Below are 21689 nucleotides of genomic sequence, written 5' to 3' on the forward strand. Positions count from 1 at the left end.
TGCACATCCAGCTTTACAGGAATTCCTGTGTTTTTTCTCATATTTGAAATGCTTCCTTTAATCACTCAGTGCTGTAGGAAACATAGGCATATGTGTAATCATTTGTTAGATACACTTTACTACATGTGTGCACGTGCAGCCATGCAAACAGCTATACAATATGATTTTTGTGGGTCAAACTGTGGTCACGGGGCTCCACAGGTTGGCACTGACTGAGTGAAACGCTTTTATTCTGAAACATGAGAAGTGGAGCATATGATGTGCTCGGTTTGTTGGTGCCGGGGATCAAACGTGGGAATGAGAGGATTGATTCCAATTAGATTCACAATCTTTTGTTTTGCTGTTTCTCTACATTGTGTGGCTGTGTGACTTTTAAAACCCATTAGTGAACTTCTTTCTCATTGGTCGAGGAAATGCACGAGAGCTGGCGGCGAGGAGATGGTGCAGGCTGTGAGAAAAGCTGCTTTGAGCTTTAGCCAAATCACATGAGAGAGAAAGAGGAAAAAGGACTATAACACATATGATGAAAGCCAGATAGAGAAAATCTGTACAAATTAAGCCTCGCTGGTTCCCTTTGGGTCACTTATAACAGATTTGTGGCTAATTGGTTTGTTTCTTGCACTGCACTCACAGGCTTTTTTTTCTCTTTAATATATGCACTATATATATAAACGTGGGTATTTAGTGTTAGTAGCTACTTGCATCTGCTTTGGACAAAACAGTAATTTTTGTTGCTGTATATGTTTTCTACAAGTGTAAATACTGTTTTGAGGTCGACTGAGGTTAAGAAGAGCTAACTTCATTTGCCCCTGAAAGCATCTGTTGGAGGGAGAAGCATGAGGTCATCGTCCGTTGGCACCTTTGTTAGAGCTGTGCTGTTGAGACGTCAGCGTCTCACCTTTTACCTGACAGTGACTCCAACATGGAGACACTGTTATTAAACACAGATAAACTAGGGCAAGGATGTTTAAAGGAAGAATGGGGCAAATTAAAGCTGAGATAATACAGAATATCACTGAAACCAAATACTATAAATGCTAATGCTAGTGTGGAACATTTTGTTTAACCCTAAACTAGCTTGTTTACAGAAATAATTTCAAATTTGTGCAAGTTCTCCCACCATAATTTGCAAATAAATTCATTAAAAATCCTACAATGTGATTTTCTGGATTTTTTTTTTCTCATTTTGTCTCTCATAGTTGAGGTATACCTATGATGAAAATTACAGGCCTCATCTTTTTAAGTGGGAGTACTTGCACAAGTAATGGCTGACTAAATACTTTTTTGCCCCACTTTATATTATATATACAAAATATTAACGGGACTTTATACACTTTATTGGAATTAACCAGAAATTGGAATTAATTTTTTACCAGTTTGGAACCCTTCTTATTTTTAGATTACAATGTTAAGAGGAGAAGATATTTATTTATTTTTAAGTAATAAAAAAGAAGATAAACCAATGACATCTTGATCTTTTCCTCTCCTACATCCTACTTTAAACCCGTATGTGACTTGTTTTTAGTTTATTAGAGTGTAAGCTGTCTGACTACATTAAAAAAAAGTTAATTGAGTACTGTAAACACATTTAACAGTAACAATAAATTGTAGGAATTTGGAGTCAGTAAAACAAACTGTATAAATACTTTTGTTTTGAAGAGCATTCTTTATATGAAAATGTCATTTGGTGCGTTGTTTTACCTTCATTTTAGGTTCCATTTGGTTAAACTCTTAACATCCAAATAGAGTAGTTTAGTAAAAACATTTTCCCACATTTGTTCAAACACTCAGACCATTTACTGAATACAAAAGCCTGAAATAGTTGCTGGGTTTGCTGAAACACAAAAAGGTACCGTAATTGCTGTATTTCTTATAGTTGGTGTAATTATGATAGTTACAAACATTGTAATCTTTATTTTCAAGGCAAATTATTGCTTTCAATGCATTGTTTGTTGCCAGGTCAGGCATACAAAAAGAGGTAGAATACACAGAGGTTTTCACCACCAGTAATTTCACTTTCTGCTTTCTGTTAGCATGAGCTGCACAGACTGTTCTCATCACTCATCCTGCTCTTATCTCTCCAGAGCTGGTCGCTCGCTAACCGCCTTCTCCTAAATGTCTGTCCAGTCTCTGTGAGCCACTGTGTCTGTAGCTGCTGTCACAAGCCTTTGTACCACACACAAAGAGTCTAAGTCCACTCCAGTTTTATGTCCATTCATTAAGCGCAGCGGTGCGTGAACCGGGCTCTCCCTTCAGTCCTGGGCTCCCCCAGATATCAGCCCTTAGTGAGTGATAGCAGAGACGTTGATCAAAAGCTAATCTGGTGTGGCGGTCCTAGTGGGTGGGCAGGAGCACGTTTGGTTAAAATGGAAACAGGGCTTTTATTGTGGAGATATTTTCTATTTTTTGTCCAATTTCAAGGCATTTAAAGAGCATCAAAGGAGCTTTTGCAGCAACATTTAGTTTGTAGCAAACGTGGCAACAACTCAAACTGATGCATTGTTATTTCCCCGCCCAGAGATGACTCTCTCTGCGTCCGAACCCAAACCCCTGGACTCTGACCCGGCGTTGGACGTGACCCCCTCCCCCTGCACAGGCACGGAGGATCCTGAGCAGAGGATGCTGGAGAAGAGGTCAAAGGTCATTGAGGAGCTGCTACAGACGGAGAAGGACTACATCAAAGACCTGCAGATGTGCGTGGATGAGATTGTGGAGCCGCTGCAGAAGAAACAGGTCAGTCAGAAACCTGACGGCTTCCAGGACTCTCTTGAAAAAGAAAGCGATTCTTAAAGAGTAACTAAAATTCAAAAAATGCCCTGATTATGGGCGGGGCTCCTGAAGCAGTTAAGACACTCCCAGTGTATACTAAAAAATCTCCACTGAATAATCTATGCTAACTAGCTACTTATTACTCAATATATCTCTCTATTCACTCTTCTCTCAATCCAACCTACTCACCACAGATTGTAGAGTCCACAGGTCCTAGTTCTTATAAAAGGGGTGGGGCTAACAGTGTTTGTTTGTGACGCAAGATGGTCCCAAAACGTCACATGATCTTGTTCTCAGCCAAGAGCAAAAATCACGTGTGAAAAAAAAAAATCAATTGTAATAGCTGGATTTCAACCCATAGAGCAGTCACTCTTACATTTTAAAACAAAATATGCCAAATTGAAATACTTTGACTAAAATGTTGAGAGTTGGACTAGGTTCAATCAACGGCATTACTTCATATCCAAATACATTTGTATTTACCAGAAAAAAAGTGGTTTTGGGGTTTAGTTACTCTTTAATCTCATTGAGTCTCTCCTGGTTAAATATAAATAGTTTCATTTTGAGTTTCCTCCCAGACTTCAGACAACAGCTTTAATATCATATTTTATGGCTATTCCTGCTGTACTTTGTCCACTATGGCCTCATGGTTATCAAAGATTGATATGACCCAAGTAATTCAATTTATTTTAACTAGTAATAGAAGCATCTCGTTTTCTTTAAGGGTGTCAGTATATTAGCTGATTAATAAAGATAAACCATGTACTGTATAAGTATATCTCACAGAAACAATGATTGATATCGCATATCGGTCCGATATCAGCCAGAAAACAAATAGCGGATTTTATCAAACTGCATCTAAAATCTCCAATATGTATTATATTTATTCAATTGTAGAATACTGTATATATTATGTTGAAGGTTAAAATGTATGTAACCAAATGGTTAATAATAAATGGGTCAGTTTTTCTCATACCTACTGTTGCTGACTATTGTTCTCTGTTTAAGTAACATCACTTGATCAAGCCTTTTCTAACATTCCACACTACAAAATGAGTAATAAAAGTATGTAGGATTCGTGCTGATATCATATGGGATCGGTATCAGCCAATACTCAAGGCTGCAATATTGGTATCGTACCGGAAGTGAAAAAGTTGTATCGGGACATCCCTAACAATGATTAACACTCGCTGTTCTAAGGTCTCGTCAGAAACATTCATGCTAACATAAGCTCTGTGTGTGTTTAGCCTTAGCATAACAGTAGCTTCATCCCTGTGTTTTCCTTGTGCAGGTGAAGAATGTGGACTTTGACGGACTCTTTGGCAACATCGGCACTGTGATCGACCTTTCAGAGCGGCTCTTTGAGTCACTGCAAGAGACCGACTCCATAGGTAAGGAGGCGGGCTTTAGAGGGGGACGGACCAATGATGAGTTGTCTCATATTTTCAATAATTCACTCGTGTTGCGACTGTAAACTGGCACGTGATCTGATCTGATTGGCTGTCAGATTTTGACTGCTTTGAAATCTTTTAATACAAATCTAGTTGAAATAACTGAATTTCAAATAAAAAGAAAAATCTAAACCACTAAGTAACGAGGAAAAATTTCCTTTAAAATAATCCTCTGTGGGTTGTATAAAAAGTAACTAAACAGTAAAAAATGAAAGAAAAACGGACCAATGATGAGTTGTTTCACCATTTCAATACTTCACTAGTGCTGCGACTGTAAACTGGCATGTGATCTAATCTGATTGACTGTCATATCTGAATGGACTTTGCTTTAAAAATCAGTGTTTAATTAATTAATACAAATCTAGTTGAAATAATGACATAAAAAAGTAATTAAAAAAATCTACATCACTAAATAAAGAGGAAAAATTTCCTTTAAAAGAATCCTCTATGGTTTGTATAAAAACTAACTAAATAAATGACAAATTTAGATTTAACTACGGTTAACGGTGAACGTTTTTTAACTCTCTGCTCTAAGGCAAAGTGTTTGTGGACTACAAAGTGGAGCTGGAGGAGGTTTACAAGATTTACTGCCAGAACCATGACGACGCCATCTCTCTGCTGGAAAGCTACGAGAAGGACGAAAGCATCCAGCGCCACGTGCTGGAGTGTCTGGAGAGACTGAGGTGATTCACAATGATCAATATAAAGATCTAGAATTCCACTAAATAAGTTGTTTATCAGAGTTTAAATGTTAGGTTGGTGTTTGCATGATATCGCCACGTTGGTGTGTGCATGAAAAGTTTGGCAAGTGTTTACTGAACTTTACTCACACAAGAGCGTAGTTAATGTCCAACATGGGCAGGAAAACAGATTTATTGAATAGGTTGAACTGTTTTTAATGATGCACGCCTCCATATTTAAAATTCACCACGATAAACAAACTGAAATCGACGCAGTCCTTACAGTAAATTTAGTTCAGTAACTGAGATCAAGGTTTCCAGTTTATATCCTCATTATGTGAACATTAAGGGTTTCCTTCAGCAGACTTTGGACTTTGCCACTTAGTTTCCGCAGTGAATGTGTATCTGAAGTTGTCCAAAGCTTCTGATCCACTTAGTCACGGAAACTTTTTTATTGTCAGTGTTTCTGTCGACCGCTTCAAGCAGCTGAAGAATGTGTCTGACCTGGTTTCACTGGTTGTTTCACCATCTGTGACTCACCCTATCTGACGTCTGTAAAAGACAGTCGGAGCTCTGTATGAATTTAAACACTAGAAATAGGAAACAAAGTCCAGATCAGCCTGGGACACCAATATGTAATCAAAGGGGTTTGGGTTTTTGAACACTTTTCTGTAGGTTTGAGTAAGACGCTATAGAGGAGTACAAGAGTTGTTTTCTACGAGTAATTTGTCTCCGTTCAGCTTTAAAAAGGTCATGATGCAGCTGCCTTTTTAGAAGCTGTAAGTGTGTGTCAGTAATAAACATGTTTTACTGCTGCCCTGGGCTTCTGTCCAGGTGAATTCACCAAACAAAACCGTAACAACCAGTAACGGGGGATATCTACCCTGTTTAGCCGACCACTGAATGTGTTTAGGCTGTTATGGTAGTTACAGGATGATGAATGTCCATGTCTCAGGTTCACAAAGTCAACCCTGTTTCTGTCATCTTTCTGTCTCTTTCCATCCCTCCGTCCCACAGAGCCATTTACAGAGAGTGGTAAGTCTCCATGCTGGGGTTAACCATGATTTTCTGCATGAAAATCACCGGCGTTGCATGTCTGCTGCTCACTAACCTCCTTTGAAATGACCTCTGGTGTTTGTGTTTGCTGTGTGTGTGTGTGTGATAGCTAAAAATGAAACGTGTTTAAAAAAAAAAAAAACATTTCATTTCCCCTCCTTGGTTTGAGTTTGAACCCTTTTTATTACTTTGTGCTTTCTGTTTGCTTGGGTGAAGGTTAATACATCCACATCATGTGACTTTGTTTTTCCTCTCCTGTATGGATGAGAATAAAAAGATTAGGGCTGGGGGTCTACTGCCATCTAGTGGACAAAAAGCTTAACAGCGATAGACTTGGTTGCTATGTTTTAAATGTGTTAAAACACAGATTCCCACCTTTTTAATGTTATAGAATGAAACTTCCAAGAAAAAAAGCTGGGCTTTTATTTTGAAGATGATTTTTGATTGGTGCATATAACTACATGTACGTCCTATTTTTTGCTCACCTTAATTTTTCCATTTATTTAAATCCCAGAATTCAGTTGAGAATCACTGTATTCAAACTTTAAACGTATTGTGTCTGATTTACTGAATTAAGAAAAAAGTACAATGCTAGTTTATAAAGTGTAATTATTTTTTTAAGAGAGAAAAAAACAACTATTTTGATTATTTAAGTTTAAGTGATTAAATAATCAAAATCTATATCCAAATTGATAAATGTCCATGTCCTCTAGATTGCATTAAAACAAAGGAAATTAACCTTTTTTTTGTTTCCTCTTCTGCTTTTTTTTGCCTCATCATGATCAATATATGTATATATGGTATATGATGATGGCCACATGTCTCATGATGATTGATATACATGGACATGTTGTTGGACTGTGATGTAGACATAGATTCTCAGTGATGTTGTTGGTTATCTATCCAACTACGTTGTGCTCCTCCTGTCTCGTTTCTAGGGGTAAAACCAACTACATCAACCTGGGTTCTTTCCTCATCAAGCCAGTGCAGCGCGTAATGCGGTACCCGCTGCTGCTGATGGAGCTCCTCGGAGCCACGCCGGAGGGCCACCACGACCGGCCACAGCTGAGCAAGGCCGTGCTGGCCGTCAAGGAGATCAACGGAAACATCAATGAGTACAAGCGCAGGAAGGACCTAGGTAGGGAGGACCTCATTTTAGCTCTTTTGTTTTCATAAAGTGAAGTGCAGGGAAGCTTTTTGTAACTCAATGTCTCCCTCTGCTGTCTGCAGTGATGAAATACAGGAAAGGAGACGAGGACACGTTCATCGAGAAGATCTCCAAGCTGAGCATGCACTCCATCATTAAAAAGTCCAACCGTGTGAGCAGCCACCTCAAGCACCTCACAGGGATTTCCCCTCAGGTAGCAGTAGAATGCTAGTGCCCTAGCTGGGATCATTCACGTCAAGTTTCCTCACGCACTCTTGTCTTCTTGCAGATTAAGGACGAAGTGTTCGATGAAACGGAAAAAAGGTTCAGACTTCAGGAGAGACTCATCAAGTCGTTCATTAGGAACATTTCCCTCTATCTGCAGCACATTAGGGTAAGAAGAGCTCCTCCCTTTTTAAACTGCGTGACCTCAAGCAACTGTGTGCAAATAGAAGCAACCTATAGGAGCAGTCAGAATAATCCATGTCACTACAACTTATATCTACCTTTTAATTTTATCTTGCTTTATTTTTGACACATTTTGGTTTAATTGAGTTTTTCTTTATTTATTAGTATTTATTTTTGTTTTCTCACAGGAGTTAAAAACTATTTTCTTTAAAAAATGATAAATATTTCTAAAAAAAAAAATGTAATTTAAAAAATTTAAGTGGAAAACACAGAATTTTGGAAAAAATAAAATGGTATTTGGAAAACAATAAAACTGGTTTCATAGGGCCCTACATAGACTTTACAATAAAATACAGAGACTGAAATATAATGACATTTAGCTTAGGTCAAATGCAGCTAAAGTGCATAAGGCAGACGATAAAGAGCTTTAGTGCTAAAGTGCAAACATGCTAATATTTTGTCTTAAAGAAATTGCACCTGGCCCTTAGCCTGGTTGGTTAGTGCTAAAATGATTGCACATAGCCCTATTGCACATGGTTAGCATTAATAGATGAGTTTATGCATATTAAACATACCCGTTGATATCGGCTCTATTTGTCTGCACTAAGTATTTAATTAACAATTTGTGTAATAACTGTGATTCTTCACCTTTTCTCAGGAATCAACATCAGTCAAGGTGTTGGCAGCCATTAGTTTCTGTGACATTTACACTGAGCGCAGCGTGGTGGACCCAGAGCGCTTCCAGAAGGCTCACCGCTGCATTAACGACAAGCAGTTCACACACTTTGTAAGTCCTTGATCTTATGAGGTCACGCACACTCCACATCTGCCAACATCTCCTCACACGTTTCTCCTCTCCTGAGCAGAAGGAGCGCACAGAGGCCTTGGTCATCAACCCCCTCACTCAGCTCCTCCTCATGTTCGCCGGCCCCCACAAGCTCATCCAAAAACGCTTCGACAAGCTGCTCGACTACGACAACTGCAAGGAGCGAGCCGAGCGCCTGAAGGACCGGCGCGTGCAGGATGAGCTGCAGGCGGCGCGCAACAACTACGAGGCTCTCAACGCGCAGCTGCTGGATGAGCTGCCCAAGTTCCACAGCACAGCAGAGGAGCTGTTCACAGGCTGCGTGAGGGCGTTCGCACAAGCCCAGAAAGACTTCATGAAGACGACGATGGGAGAGCTGAAGCCTCTGCTGCAAGTGGTGAGTGTCACATGTCAGAGCACTTAGCTTATTATTACCAAGAGTTATGTGGAATCTTCATCTAACTTATCACTGTGTGCTTTTCTGCTGAAAGATCTTGTTTATTTATCCATCGATCCCTAGTGACAACCAGTAGGTTGTGTGTAGTGGGGATGTGGTGCTAATGTGACTTCCTAACTTATGGTTTCCTCCAGGGTGGAGGTCAATTATAATTATAATACATTCTATTTAAAAGCGCTTTCCAATAAACTCAGACACTTTACAAGTTAAAACAATTTAGCAAAAACAGTGATGAAAACAAAGAAATATATATCGGAAAAAAATTGAGTTCAGATGATTAGCTTTGTAACTGTAATTGCCAAGAAAATTCTGTGAAAACTGCCAATTACAATTTAATTAAACACAAACCTAATAGGAGGCCTAACAAGGTAACCAAGAGACTGAAAAAATTAGATGATATATATATTTTTTAGTGTATTTTACAGCTGATTTAAGACATGGGTCAAAACTGGCCCGTTATCATAAGAGATGCTAACACAAAGCTAACTCAAAAGGGAGGTGAAGTTTTATGTCGTTATTTATTAAAGGCTAATTAGTTGGGATTACTTGTAATTGAACTTTCACAGGAAAAACAATCATTGTAATTTTAGTTGCAATTTGAAAAAATGTTGGTCACAATAATCGTAATTGAGTTGTAATTGAACATGGATGATGGATGAAGACGTAATTGTAATTGAAAAATGTAATTGACCCCAACTCTGGCTCCCTCTTTTTCTCCAGTTCTCCCACCTGGGCTCCGACTGTAATCTGATTACACAGTTTCAGGAGGAACACAGTCGTGTGCATCAACTGCTTCAAAGCTTCAGCTTCTGTCCAGAAAACCTTCCTCCAGCCACCGCCACAAAAAAGACGATTGAGAAGAAAACGCTAGAGAAACAAACCTCAAAGAAGCAGCTGCAGGCTCCTGTAAGTCCACATTTCTAATATCTGATTGTTGAATAATAGGTTTTTAGATTTGACTGGTGAAGTAATTTGATGGTGTGTTTTTAGTCTAATGGCATGGTGCAGACAGACGAGCACCGTGCTGCGCTCTTGGTGCGTTACGGCCCTGATAAGCTGTTCCAGACTGAGAGGAACTTCAACGCAGCACAGGATCTGGACGTCTCTATACAAGAGGGTGACCTAGTGGGCGTCATCAAGCAGCAGGACCCAATGGGAAGCAATAACCGCTGGTTAATTGATAACGGGGGTAGGTTGAGGCGCAGCAATGAAAACATCCCATTAGTCGTGACTTTATAATGAGTGTCTCCATCTGTCCTGGTTTTACAGTCACTAAGGGTTTTGTGTATAGCTCCTTCCTCAAACCCTACAACCCTCGCCGGAGCCATTCAGACGTCTCCATCGAGAGCCAGTCATCCAATGAGTCGGGTTACGGAGGCTCCTCCCCCGTTTTCTCCCGTCAGAACAGCAACAGCACATTGATCTTCAACCAGGAAACGGCCACAGTCGGCTTCTCTGCGGCGCAGCCTCAGAACCACTCATCTCCTCAGCCATCGTTAGACTCCGCCTCCTCACGTAGGAGTCAACCCCGAGACGCCCCAAACCCCGACTCCGTCAGTCAGACCAACTCCATCAGCTCCTCGCCTAGAAACCCCTCCAACCGCCGGGACGTGTCGGAGCGCAGCAGCTCCAGCCACAGAGACTCCAGGCCTTCTAACCGGCTTTCAGGGAATCCCAGAGACTCGTACGATGAGCGTTACGGACACAAGGAGACGTCGGACTTCTCAGAGACGGACTCGTGTTCCTCACAAAGGAAAGACCGATCCCAGCGGTACGAACACACAGACAAGAGCTCCAGCTCCCTCCAGTGGAGGAACGGAGACGACAGCAGCTCCAGGAAAGCTGAGTACTCAAGAGAGGAAATAACTGAGCCAGAGCATGAGGACACAGCAGATGGTCATCAGGTAATGTTTAATCCTAGTAGGGTTGGGCACAATTACATTTTTCATTTACAATTACAGCTTTTGACTGGCATTTTTTCAGAATTACAATTAAGATTACAATTATTTTTTATAATTACGTTCTCAATTACAATAGTTGAAATTAAATTAATCACAATTATTTAACCTTTAATAAATAACCCCATAAAATGTGACTTTCCTCTTGTGTTAGCTTTTTGTTATCATCTCTTATAAGATTTTTATAATATAATTTTTTACCAGGGTTGGGGTCATTTATAATGCTAATCGCGTAATTGATAATTAATCACAATTATGGCACAATTGTAAAAATCAGTTGCTTTTGTAATCATAATTGAGTTTAGATAATTAATTAACTTGTAATTGGCATGAGAATTCTATAAAATCTGCCAATTATAATTTAATTTAACGTAAAACTTGGGATGAAAAACAAATTAGATAATGATAATATTTTTTAGTTTATTTTTCATTTTGGTTTAAGACATGGCTCAAACTGACCCGTTATCATAAGACATGCTAACAGAAAGCTAACACAAGAGGAAGGTCACATTTTCCAGGCTTATTTATTAAAAGCTCAGTAATTGTGATTAATTGTATTTGAGAATGTAATTGTAATTGACTTCAAGGGGAAAAGTAATAATGCCGATCACTGTAATCGTAACCGAGTTGTGATTGAACATGGATAATTGAAAACGTAATTGAAACTGAAAAATGTAATTGAGCTCAACCCTTATTTTGACTCGTCTTAAATCAGCTGTAAAATACACTAAAAAAAATATTATCTATCATCTAATTAGTTTGCGTTTAAATTGATTGTAATTAATGGTCAATTACGCAATTACAATTATAATACCTACCCTGAATCCTAGCATATCTTTAATGTTCTGAGCAGCTCATAAATGTCTAGTTTTAGCGTTATTACAAACCTAAAATCAACTCTTTCTTCTTTTGTTCTGTAGATCTACTATGCCCTCTATGCTTTCACTGCCCGCTGTACCAACGAACTCACCATCTCAGCTAATCAGCGGCTGCGGATCCTGGAGTTTCGGGACATGAATGGAAACGGCGAGTGGTGGCTGGGGGAGACGGCAGCCGGTCGACGAGGATACGTGCCTTCCAATTACATCCGCAAATCAGAATATACATGAACCAGTCACGGAGCAGCTTTTCTTTGTGAGCGCCAAGTGAACAAATAGTCCAACAAGCGTCGGACAACGCTGTGATTGACATTTGACCTGTTTTTCATGGAGTTTGTGGTGGGGAATGCCGATTAGTGCTGCAAACATGCCTATATTTATAGACGTTTTGTAATCCCGTAAGCCTCGGATAACTTTGAGATGTTGTTTCCAGTGAAAACGCTGTGAATCGCACCAGATTGTGGAGCTGACGATGGCTAAGTATACGAGACTGCAGTGGAAATGTGAATGTTTTGGGTTTATAAACACATGTCCAGAATCCTGCCTTTTACTCTGACCTGGGACTAAAAATGTGCAAGAATATGAACAATTTAAAACTTTTGTCACAGTTTAAGGCACTTAAAATGATTTAGTAAATTTGAAACAATTGTGAAAGGCATCAACACAAGTTTGGAGTGTTGAGTGAAAACAATCACTTGGATTAACATGGAGGTCATGGTTGAAGAGAATGACTGAAGGTTTATAAGCACTCCTGTTGACCTGCATCACTAACCTCAATGCATTTTTCACCAGGCTGACTCCTGGTGCTGAACTTTTTATTTTAACGGTGAACTGTGGTTGTATTGTATTCATTCACCACATGCTCCAAATGTACATAAAAGACTGTACATTGATGTATATTGAGAATATGATCTTGTAAAGTGAACACTGTTGGAATAAAAACACCTCTGATTATAAACGTGTACTAAACGTTTTTTCTTTATGACCTTTTAGAAAATATAAAAAGATAACGAAAGCTTCCCACTGGCTAAAAGGCTTAGTTCTTAGTGACGATGTCGTGTTCGACGATGTATCGCGACATTAAAACTTAGTACGAGTGGCATCGCAATATTACTACATTCGTCCCAAGTTAGCGTTTCTTTTTAATTGAAAGAGACATAATCAATGCCTTAAGGTCGTAATTGCTGCCAGAAAATGTAGACGTGCCAAAAAGAACATGTTCATATCTTAAATTTGGGCTATGTAGACTGTTCTAGTTTGATCATTAAAAAAAACTTGGTATATAAAGTTTATGCACAGAAAGGAATATTTGTCTGGGGATTTGGTTTTAGTTTCAGACTAGCATGAATTGTCAGTCTCTGTTTTTGTGTTCTAAAAGGGAAAAAATTGGTTTTATTTATTGTAATTTTTAATTTTTTATTCCTATAAAAATTGGAAATGTCATAACCACAGTAAAAATCTAAGTATGCCCAAGTCAAATAAAAGCATCGGTTATTTTTCCCCTCTCCAAAATGTTATTGCAACCCCACTATCGTCGATCACAGTGTTTCTCAAATGAGGGTAGGTGCACTTATAGGGGTACGCAATGGCACCACAGGGGATACTTGAGAGAGAGGGGAAAATTAACAAACAAAAGCATTAAAAATATGGACTTAAGTAATGTTTATTTTTAGTTAAAAATGACAATCATACTAAATATTACCAGCAAATCACAAAATGAAAATGAAACCCACACAAAATAAGAGAAAAATATTCAAAATAATTAAAAAGAACAAATAAAATACAGAAAATTACTCCAAAAAAAACATACGAAGAGAGAAACAAAGACAGACTAAATAAGATGCACAAGATCACTACAAAATACACAAAAATAACAGAGAAACATACAAAACAACATGAGAAACAACCAAACAACACCAAAAACACACACAGAATAATTTAAATAATACCAACACCACCACACAAAAACGACAACAAAAACACAAAATAAGATAAAAAAATATACTGAATAATAAAAAGAACAAACAACAAAATGACACAAAAAACTATCTTGATTATAACTTCAACTAAAAACACAAAGGTCAGTTGACCGGAAATGATAAAAACTGGGGAAAAAAAATCTATTCAGGAGGAACTAAATACTGTTTCATTCCACTTATTTACAATATGACATTTTTAAAAATGTGTTATTATTCATTAACAGTTAATATATCACATTATATTTAGAGTTTAGCCTCTTGCAGATATGATTTCAACCTCAAAGGCCTGCATTGTCATTTTGTAAGTGTGACCCTATCAAACAACTCCAATGTATGTGTCAAGAATGTGACGAGATATCTCAATGTGGGTCGTCAAAACCTTTCAAATAGTATTTATATGCAGAATACTGTACCTGTGATTCTTTTCATTCTTGACTATATAATTTTCTCTACTGCTTTCGTCAAAACCTGGAATATGCACATCACAAAAAGCACCTTTTTGCCCAAAACATTTTTCATTTTGTCTTTAAATAAAGAGCTGATGGTATCTGACTGAATATGTACAACCCCTAGCAAAAATTATGGAATCACCAGTCTTAGAGAATGTTCATTCAGTTGTTTAATTTTGTAGAAAAAAATTAGATCACAGACATGCCACAAAACTGAAATACTTTTAAAAAAAAACACTAAAATAAAAAAAAATTAAAAAATTGCTTTCTTAGATCAAGCAAAAGGGGAAAAAAAAAAATATATATATATATATATATAAAATCACTCAGTTCTGAGGAAAAAAAAATGTGAAATCAAGAAAAACAGACATAGAAACACTTCAACGCACCACTAGTAATTTGTTGCACCATCTCTGGCTTTTATAACAGCGTACAATCTCTGAGGCATGGGCTTAATGAGTGACAAACAGTACTCTTCATCAACCCGGCTCCAACTTCCTCTAGAGCCTTGTCATGGACCATTTTCTTCAAATTCCACCACAGATTTTCAATTGGATTGAAATCCAGGTTATTTCTATGCCAAGACAATGACCCTATGTGTCTTTCTTCGAGAAAAGTTTCCACCGTTTTTGCTCTATGGCAAGACTCATTATCATCTTGATAAATTGTGTCATCTCAAACATCCTTTCAATTGAGGGAATAAGAAAATTGTCTTAAATGTCAACATAAACTTGTGCATTTTTTTAAGATGTAATGACTGCCATCCCCCCAGTGTCTTTACCTGACATGCAGCCCCACATCGTCAAGGCAGTGGCTATCCGTATGGTTGCCGTATCGATATACAGACATTCTATCCTTACGCAGCGCCCCTCATTGGTCAGTTATCGGCCAGTTTAGGTTCCCGTGACTAAGACTAAACCTAACTGTAAACCCAACTCTAACTCTAAAAATTGTTGAGATACAGGGTCATAACCTAACCCCAACCCTAAACCTAACCCTAAGACGCTACATACGCGTACTTCGGTAAATGTATCAAAAGCACCGGGGGTTGTCCGTACAGCAACCATATGAATAGATACTTTCTATCATCAATGACTGTGGTAATGTACATGTTTTCTTCAGTCAGTCATCTTCATAAATCTCATTGGAACAGCACCAAACAAAAGTTCCAGCATCATCACCTTGCCCCATTCATCATCATCACTGAATGTGTCTTTCATCCTGTCATCCATGATTGCTTTTCCTTAGCCCATTGTAAACCTTGTTCTTTTCTGTTTAGGTGTCAATGAAGGCTTTTGTTTCGCTCCTCTAGACGGTTTCTTACAGTACGGTCACAGACGTCGACTCCAGTTTCTGCCAATTTGTTTTGCTGTGCATTTTCTGTTTTCAAGACATATTGCTTTAAGTTTTCTGTCTTGACGCTTTGATGTCTTCCTTGGTCTACCAGTATGCTTGTCTCTTACAACCTTCTCATGCTGTTTGTACTCGGTCCAGATTGTAGACAAAGCTGACTGTGAACAACCAACATCTTTTGCAACATTCCGTGATTATTTACCTTCTTTAAGAAGTTTGATAATCCTCCCCTATGTTTCAAATGACATCTCTCGCGTTGGAGCCATGATTCATGTCAATCTGTTTTGTGCAACAGCTCTCCAAGGTGTGCACACTCCTTTTTAATTGCAGACTAATAAACAGATGTCATCTGATGCGGGTGTTAGTTTTGAAACATACAGGGTGATTCCATAATTTTTTCCCTCTGCTTGATCTCAGAAAGCAATTGTTATGACTTGCACATTTTTTTTGTTTCTTAAAGCCAGAACATATCCATTTTAAAAGACTTTAGTTTTGTGGCATGTCTGTGATCTACTTCAACTGAATGACACATCCTCCAACACTGGTGATTCTATAATTTTTACCAGAGTTGTACTGTATGATTGACTTTGTAGTTAGAGTTCAAAGTTTATTGCTGAAGCTTTACAAAACAGTAAACAAGACAAGGTTAGGCAAATGAGACTGTTAGCAATAGCCTAAAACACTACACACACAATGTCCCATGGGATCAATGGAGCTGGCTAAGATTGACAGCTGTGATGGAAACGCTTTAGCGGACCGTTGAGTATAAAAGCAAACGCTGATCTTCAGACTTTTGTGTTGTATTGAGAGAAACAGCAAAATGTTGGCGGCTGGAGCCCTGCTCCTCTTCCTTAGTGCGGTTACTGTCCATGGAGTTGATTTGACTGTAAGTTTTCTCTACGTCTTTACTAAGCCTCTATGCTTTTAATAGGAGTTTGTTTAATAATATGATGTCTTGATTTCTTTTTTTTACTATTCTAGGTGGAAGATTACTATTGTGAGTACCCAACTTGTTCATATTTGTTTATTAATAATCACAGATACAGGTAATTCTTTCTCAGAATGACAGGATTTTTAAAAAAATATTTAAATACTTTTTTAAAACCCGAGGTGACCTGGCGTTCCTTTTATGATGCTACTCCTATGATGTATATGCACCCATGTTTCATTGTGCTTTTATGATGTTGCACTTTGTGATTTTATCTGCAAAAAGCGGATACTTACTTACTTACATATTTGCAAAAGTTGTTCTATATTGTATCATTAAAGACCATTTAGATTCAAATCTACACCGAAGCAATCAGAAGTAAATGTAGGGACATTTGGTGCTTGAATCTAATCTGAATTTACCGTAAACAGCTTCTGACTGAGTAATCTTTGTTAGATTGCGGGGTCGTTTCGCAACGTGAGCAACAGGTCACGTTGCTTGAAAATGTGACCTTTTTTGCTCATCTGACTACTTATTGGTGTGCAAAGCCTTTGTTTAAACTGCTCCATGTACTCACAGACGATTACACTGATACCCCAACTGATGCCCCCACTGATCTATGGGATCCCAGCGACTGGCTCTTTGACCTCCTGGACTTACCCAGTAAGCTTTGTTCCATCTGTAATGGGTACTACAGTATGAACTTTGTAAATGTTAATTTTTTGTTGTTGTTTTTTTTAGATGCCTGTGATCCAAACCCTTGCTTTAATGGTGGTTCCTGCACTCAGAGTAGATCTAATAGGAATTTTGAATGTTCATGTCCTCAGCCGTACATGGGAAAAAGGTGCCAGAAAGGTGAGTTGAGAGTTAACGCTAGTGTTGAACTTATATAATGTTGACTTGTGTTTTTTTTTTTCCACAGTGAAAAATGTTTGTGAAAATGTCAAATGTGGTTCTGGTGACTGCATTGTCAACTTAAACAAAAATCCATTTTACGAGTGCAAGTGTAGACCTCCTTTCCAAGGGCCAGACTGTAAGACACGTGAGTATTTCAAAGTCAAAGTCATCTGTATTGTCCAATCCACTGTATGTAACAAGCTGTGTAGAGACTCGAAATTACTATTCTCTCCCCCCCACACATTTAAAAACACCTAATAGTTACAGAAGTGGACTTGTAACCGGAGCATTGCAGGTTCAAATCCACTGTGGGGCGTCACTTTGGGACCTTGAACAAGTCCCCTAGACCTAATTACAGCCAGGACTCCCTTGAAAAACAGATTATTAATCTCAATTAGACTTTCCTGGTTAAAAGAATGTAAAAAAAAAAACAAAAAAACATTCGGAATCACATTAATGTGCTAAAAATAGAATGGGTCCAAAAACAGAGCCATGTGGTTCACCAAGAAGATGTAAACTGATAGATAAATTCATTTATTAAGTTTCAAATGTAGGTAGAACACTTTGTTGTCAATTAGATTTTTATAGATTAGTAAAGCCTCTTTAGAAAATTCAACATTTTCAGAGAATTATTTTACTAAGATTGTTAGGATATTTTATTACAATTTTGAATGTGCTTTGAACAAGTAAGAAATCCAAGTTTATAATAACAACCTGACAGCATCATGTATCATTTATTAAAGTTGATTTAAGTTTAGTGAAGACATCAAATGAGTATAACCTAATTTTGATGAAGTATTCTGTTCTTTTGCATCAGTGCCAGCGAATCCATGTGAACCCAACCCTTGCAAGAATGGAGGCTCCCATTAAAAAACCGGCGTTTTCGCTGCGTGTGTCAAAATGGATTCACGGGGAAGTTCTGTGGAACCGGTACGGGAAAATGACCCAACGATCTATTTCACTGATTGTCCTCTGATACCTCATTTCCTGTGATTACATTAAAAATTGAAATGACAAAAAGCAGGGATTAGCTTTTACATTTGACAAACAGGTTTAGCGTATTATGCACTCTAGCAGGATTTAAACAATGGCTTGTGTTTTTCTTGTAATGTAGCTGCCTCTGACTGCTACAATGGGAATGGGGAGACGTACAGGGGGGTTGTCAGTACAACGGAAGGAGGGGACGAGTGTCTGGACTGGCATTCCTTCTTCATCACACAGAATGGGGAGGATCCTTTTGTCACATATTCTGACTTTAACGCTCTTGACAGCAACTACTGCAGGTATGTGTTTGCTTACACAGGGTCATTCCACTCATACAGTCATTTATTAACTCATATATTTACCACATAATGTCACAATCATTCAGTTACTTTAAGGGTATCTTTTAAAAGTGAATGGGATGATATATTGTGCCACAAGATATTGTGATATTAAAACACTACAAGATGTATTGTAAAGGGTATGAGTGAGTCCTTTAAAAATATATATCATTGTCATTGGGAACATCATATTGTCTACTGCAGACATGGGCAACAGGTGACCCAGGGGCCACATATGGCCCTCAGTCTAATTTTTTGCAGCCCCCAAAGCAAATCCCCAAAAATTGTACTTCAAGATGTTGGAAGGAATATGAAGCCCAACATACAACACAAAGTACACAAAAAAAACACACAAAATGGCTACAAAAACACACAAAACAACAACACATTAACAGAATAGCTCCAAAGATACACAAAAATGCACAAACACACAAAAAAATGCAAAAAAAGACATAAAAATGCACAAAATGACTAAAAACTGACAAAACATCAAACACACAGAAAAGAGAAAACCCTTTTCCCTTCCTGTATTAATGCTCTGTTTGGTCATTATTCTAAATGTGGACATTATCACTGATCATGTGGCCCTTGGATCAGATACAATCACATTTTTGTGGCCCCTGCTGTGATAGAGTTGCACAAACAACATAATAAAAAGAAACATTTATCATTGTTACTTTTACATTACTTTTTTATTGCATTGTATCAGGAAATGCTAGGGTTGTATTATTCCGCCTCTAATATTTAGTACACTATTTATCATTATTATTACATTATTATCATTTCAGGAATCCTGATGGTGATGATAAGCCGTGGTGCTTCTTTAAAAAGAATCGAAGACTGAGTTGGGAATACTGCAAAGTCAAAAAATGCACTGAGAGTGAGTGCTCTCACACACTTCCATAAATTTACCTCAAATACAGTTAAATATCATCTACATCTACTATGTTGTATATTAGAGCTGCTCAAGTAATATATGTATATTGTCAAATAATGATGTAAAAATGGCTGACATTATAGACAAGAAAAGATGAATTCATATTCCATCTTGAGTCGTCTACTTGAAACCTTGTTGTTTTCCAACCCAAGTCCGCTCCCAGCCCTACCGCTCCACCCAACCACAACTGGCCAGTTTTCGAGTGTGGAAAATCCCAGCCCTTGTTCGTCAATCCAGGATTCACGGAGGCAGCAAAGTGTTCCCGGGGGCCCACCCCTGGCAGGTGTCCCTGCAGGAGAGAGATAAAGGCTCCAGTGGTGGATTTGGTCACATCTGTGGTGGCATCCTGCTCTCATCCTGCTCCGTGCTTACAGCCGGACACTGCATGTGGGTCCTAGCGTGTGCTTTTGTGTCATGTCCAAGTTATATGGCAATAGGTTTACTCTTTTATTTTCCCTGACTATTTTTCAGTTCGCCCAACAAGGAATACCAAGTAGTGGTGGGAGGAGTGAACATCCTGAGACAGGAAGAGATGGACCAGACCATCCCAGTCCTTGATGTTACTGTCCATGAGAACTACAGGGCCACTCCTTCAGCTGTTTACAATGACATTGGTTTGTTGGATATTTTATCAAATGGGTGTGATATCTTTGCTTAGATTACAACAACAAATAACACAGAAGCCCTTAAACACATTTGAAATTGACTTTATCTACAACAAGAGCACCAGAAAGCCCAAACCTCCACCAAGACCCACATTTTGCCACGATCATTAAATCGCGACTCACGTAAAAGTACGTCAATGGCACTGAGCATACGGATTTTAAAAGTATGTCAATAGCACTAAATGAGTTAAGAAACCAACCTGAGATAACTGAGTCAAATTTCATAAAGATCAGTAAATTACTCAGCGAGATATACATTTTTGAATCTTCACCAATGATGAGAGTATGGGATTTTTCAATTTTTGAAACTGATCCGGAATTAGTGTATGGATACGGATTCCCTCCAAAATGTAATGGAATCTTTCATGGCGTAAGGTCTATTTTTGGTTAAAATGTGGTCAGAATCCACTAAGTAGTGTAAAAAAAAAAAAAAAAAAAAAAAAAAAAAAAAAAAAAAGGGAAGAAACGAGGTTGGATGTAAAATTATCTGTGTTCAAATTAGGGGACGGATCTGGATAAGCATAATGATTTTTTCCGTCGCCCTTTCCGGCATGAAAAAGGACAAAAAAAAAAAAAAAAAAAAACAATGATGTGATTTTGCTCTGAATGTCAAATGAATTTCTGTGAATGCAACCATGTCGGAAATGAACTGAATAAATAAAAATAAAATAAAACTTTTCCTGCTAAAACCGACAAACCAACAAACAAATTAACTGTATCTAAAATATTGGGCTCATATTGCACATATCTAATGATTCTTCCCCTTATTATCGTGCCCATTTCCTGTCTAGCGCTCCTTAAGCTCAAAGTAACAGACAGTCCTTACTGTGCAAAGGAAACACGCTTCGTGAAGGCCGCGTGTCTCCCACAGCAGCCGTTCCCAGCTGGAAAAGAATGTGTGATCTCTGGCTGGGGAGCAACTGAGAGTCGTAAGACTTATTGAATATTTTTCTACTTTTTTCACACTATTAAAACACAATATGAGGCACGACAATTGATTTTTTTGTCCAATGAATTCACTATTTCAGAAAACTACAGCCCGCAGCTGTTGAACGCCCGGGTTTTCCTCATCTCTGAAGAACGTTGCAAATCCCCTCAGATCTATGGAAGCGCACTGGATCAAAGCATGTTGTGTGCGGGTGTTTTACAGGGGGGCGTTGACTCCTGTCAGGTGTGAACATGAACATACAAACAATATCAAAGAATCTATGATGTGACTATAATGTTTTAAGCACCTTTTGATCTCTGCAGGGGGATTCTGGTGGTCCGCTGGTGTGTGAAAAGGACGGGTCGTACTTCATCACTGGTGTGGTGAGTTGGGGTCATGGCTGTGCTGTGAGGAAACAAGCCTGGGTTTTACGCCAAAGTCCACCCACTTCCTCGACTGGATCAAACGCAAGATGAACTGAAGTGACTGCATTAGTTTTAATATATGATATTTGAACCAAACTGGCCTTGTAGAAAATCATAAAGGTAATTTAATGGTCAGTTTTGGAGTAGAAATGCTCACATTTTTTTTTTAAATTGAAAAACAAGCATCATGAGGATAA

The 21689-nt window shown here is 38.4% G+C and overlaps 2 protein-coding genes across 4 annotated transcripts in view; both read left to right on the top strand.

Moving 5' to 3' along the window:
* The window catches only part of dnmbp (dynamin binding protein), a 45565-nt gene extending 32998 nt beyond the window's left edge, over positions 1-12567 (top strand). For 2 of the 3 annotated variants that reach the window (XM_028475808.1, XM_028475811.1), the window contains 13 exons: positions 2519-2733; positions 4061-4160; positions 4756-4903; positions 5918-5935; positions 6895-7094; positions 7187-7317; positions 7393-7497; positions 8170-8298; positions 8378-8713; positions 9494-9679; positions 9764-9962; positions 10043-10677; positions 11652-12567. In XM_028475808.1, coding sequence (XP_028331609.1) covers positions 2519-2733; positions 4061-4160; positions 4756-4903; positions 5918-5935; positions 6895-7094; positions 7187-7317; positions 7393-7497; positions 8170-8298; positions 8378-8713; positions 9494-9679; positions 9764-9962; positions 10043-10677; positions 11652-11840 — 2591 coding nt within the window. In that variant the 3' untranslated portion in view covers positions 11841-12567. The remainder of the gene's footprint in view (positions 1-2518; positions 2734-4060; positions 4161-4755; positions 4904-5917; positions 5936-6894; positions 7095-7186; positions 7318-7392; positions 7498-8169; positions 8299-8377; positions 8714-9493; positions 9680-9763; positions 9963-10042; positions 10678-11651) is intronic. The other variant, XM_028475810.1, reaches the window with a different exon arrangement.
* A 3537-nt stretch (positions 12568-16104) lies between these two features.
* LOC114481237 (hyaluronan-binding protein 2-like) lies at positions 16105-21666 on the top strand. Its single transcript, XM_028475841.1, is given in 17 exon segments — positions 16105-16276; positions 16372-16387; positions 16898-16981; positions 17060-17173; positions 17241-17360; positions 18033-18086; positions 18089-18145; positions 18330-18498; positions 19326-19421; positions 19638-19695; positions 19698-19861; positions 19946-20088; positions 20931-21068; positions 21168-21310; positions 21391-21480; positions 21482-21514; positions 21516-21666. Coding segments are annotated over 17 exon segments (1578 nt in total). The 5' UTR covers positions 16105-16210; the 3' UTR covers positions 21549-21666.
* The last annotated feature ends 23 nt before the right edge of the window (positions 21667-21689 follow it).

The sequence above is a fragment of the Gouania willdenowi genome, chromosome 19, assembly GCF_900634775.1.
Source record: "Gouania willdenowi chromosome 19, fGouWil2.1, whole genome shotgun sequence".
NCBI classification, from domain to species: domain Eukaryota; kingdom Metazoa; phylum Chordata; class Actinopteri; order Blenniiformes; family Gobiesocidae; genus Gouania; species Gouania willdenowi.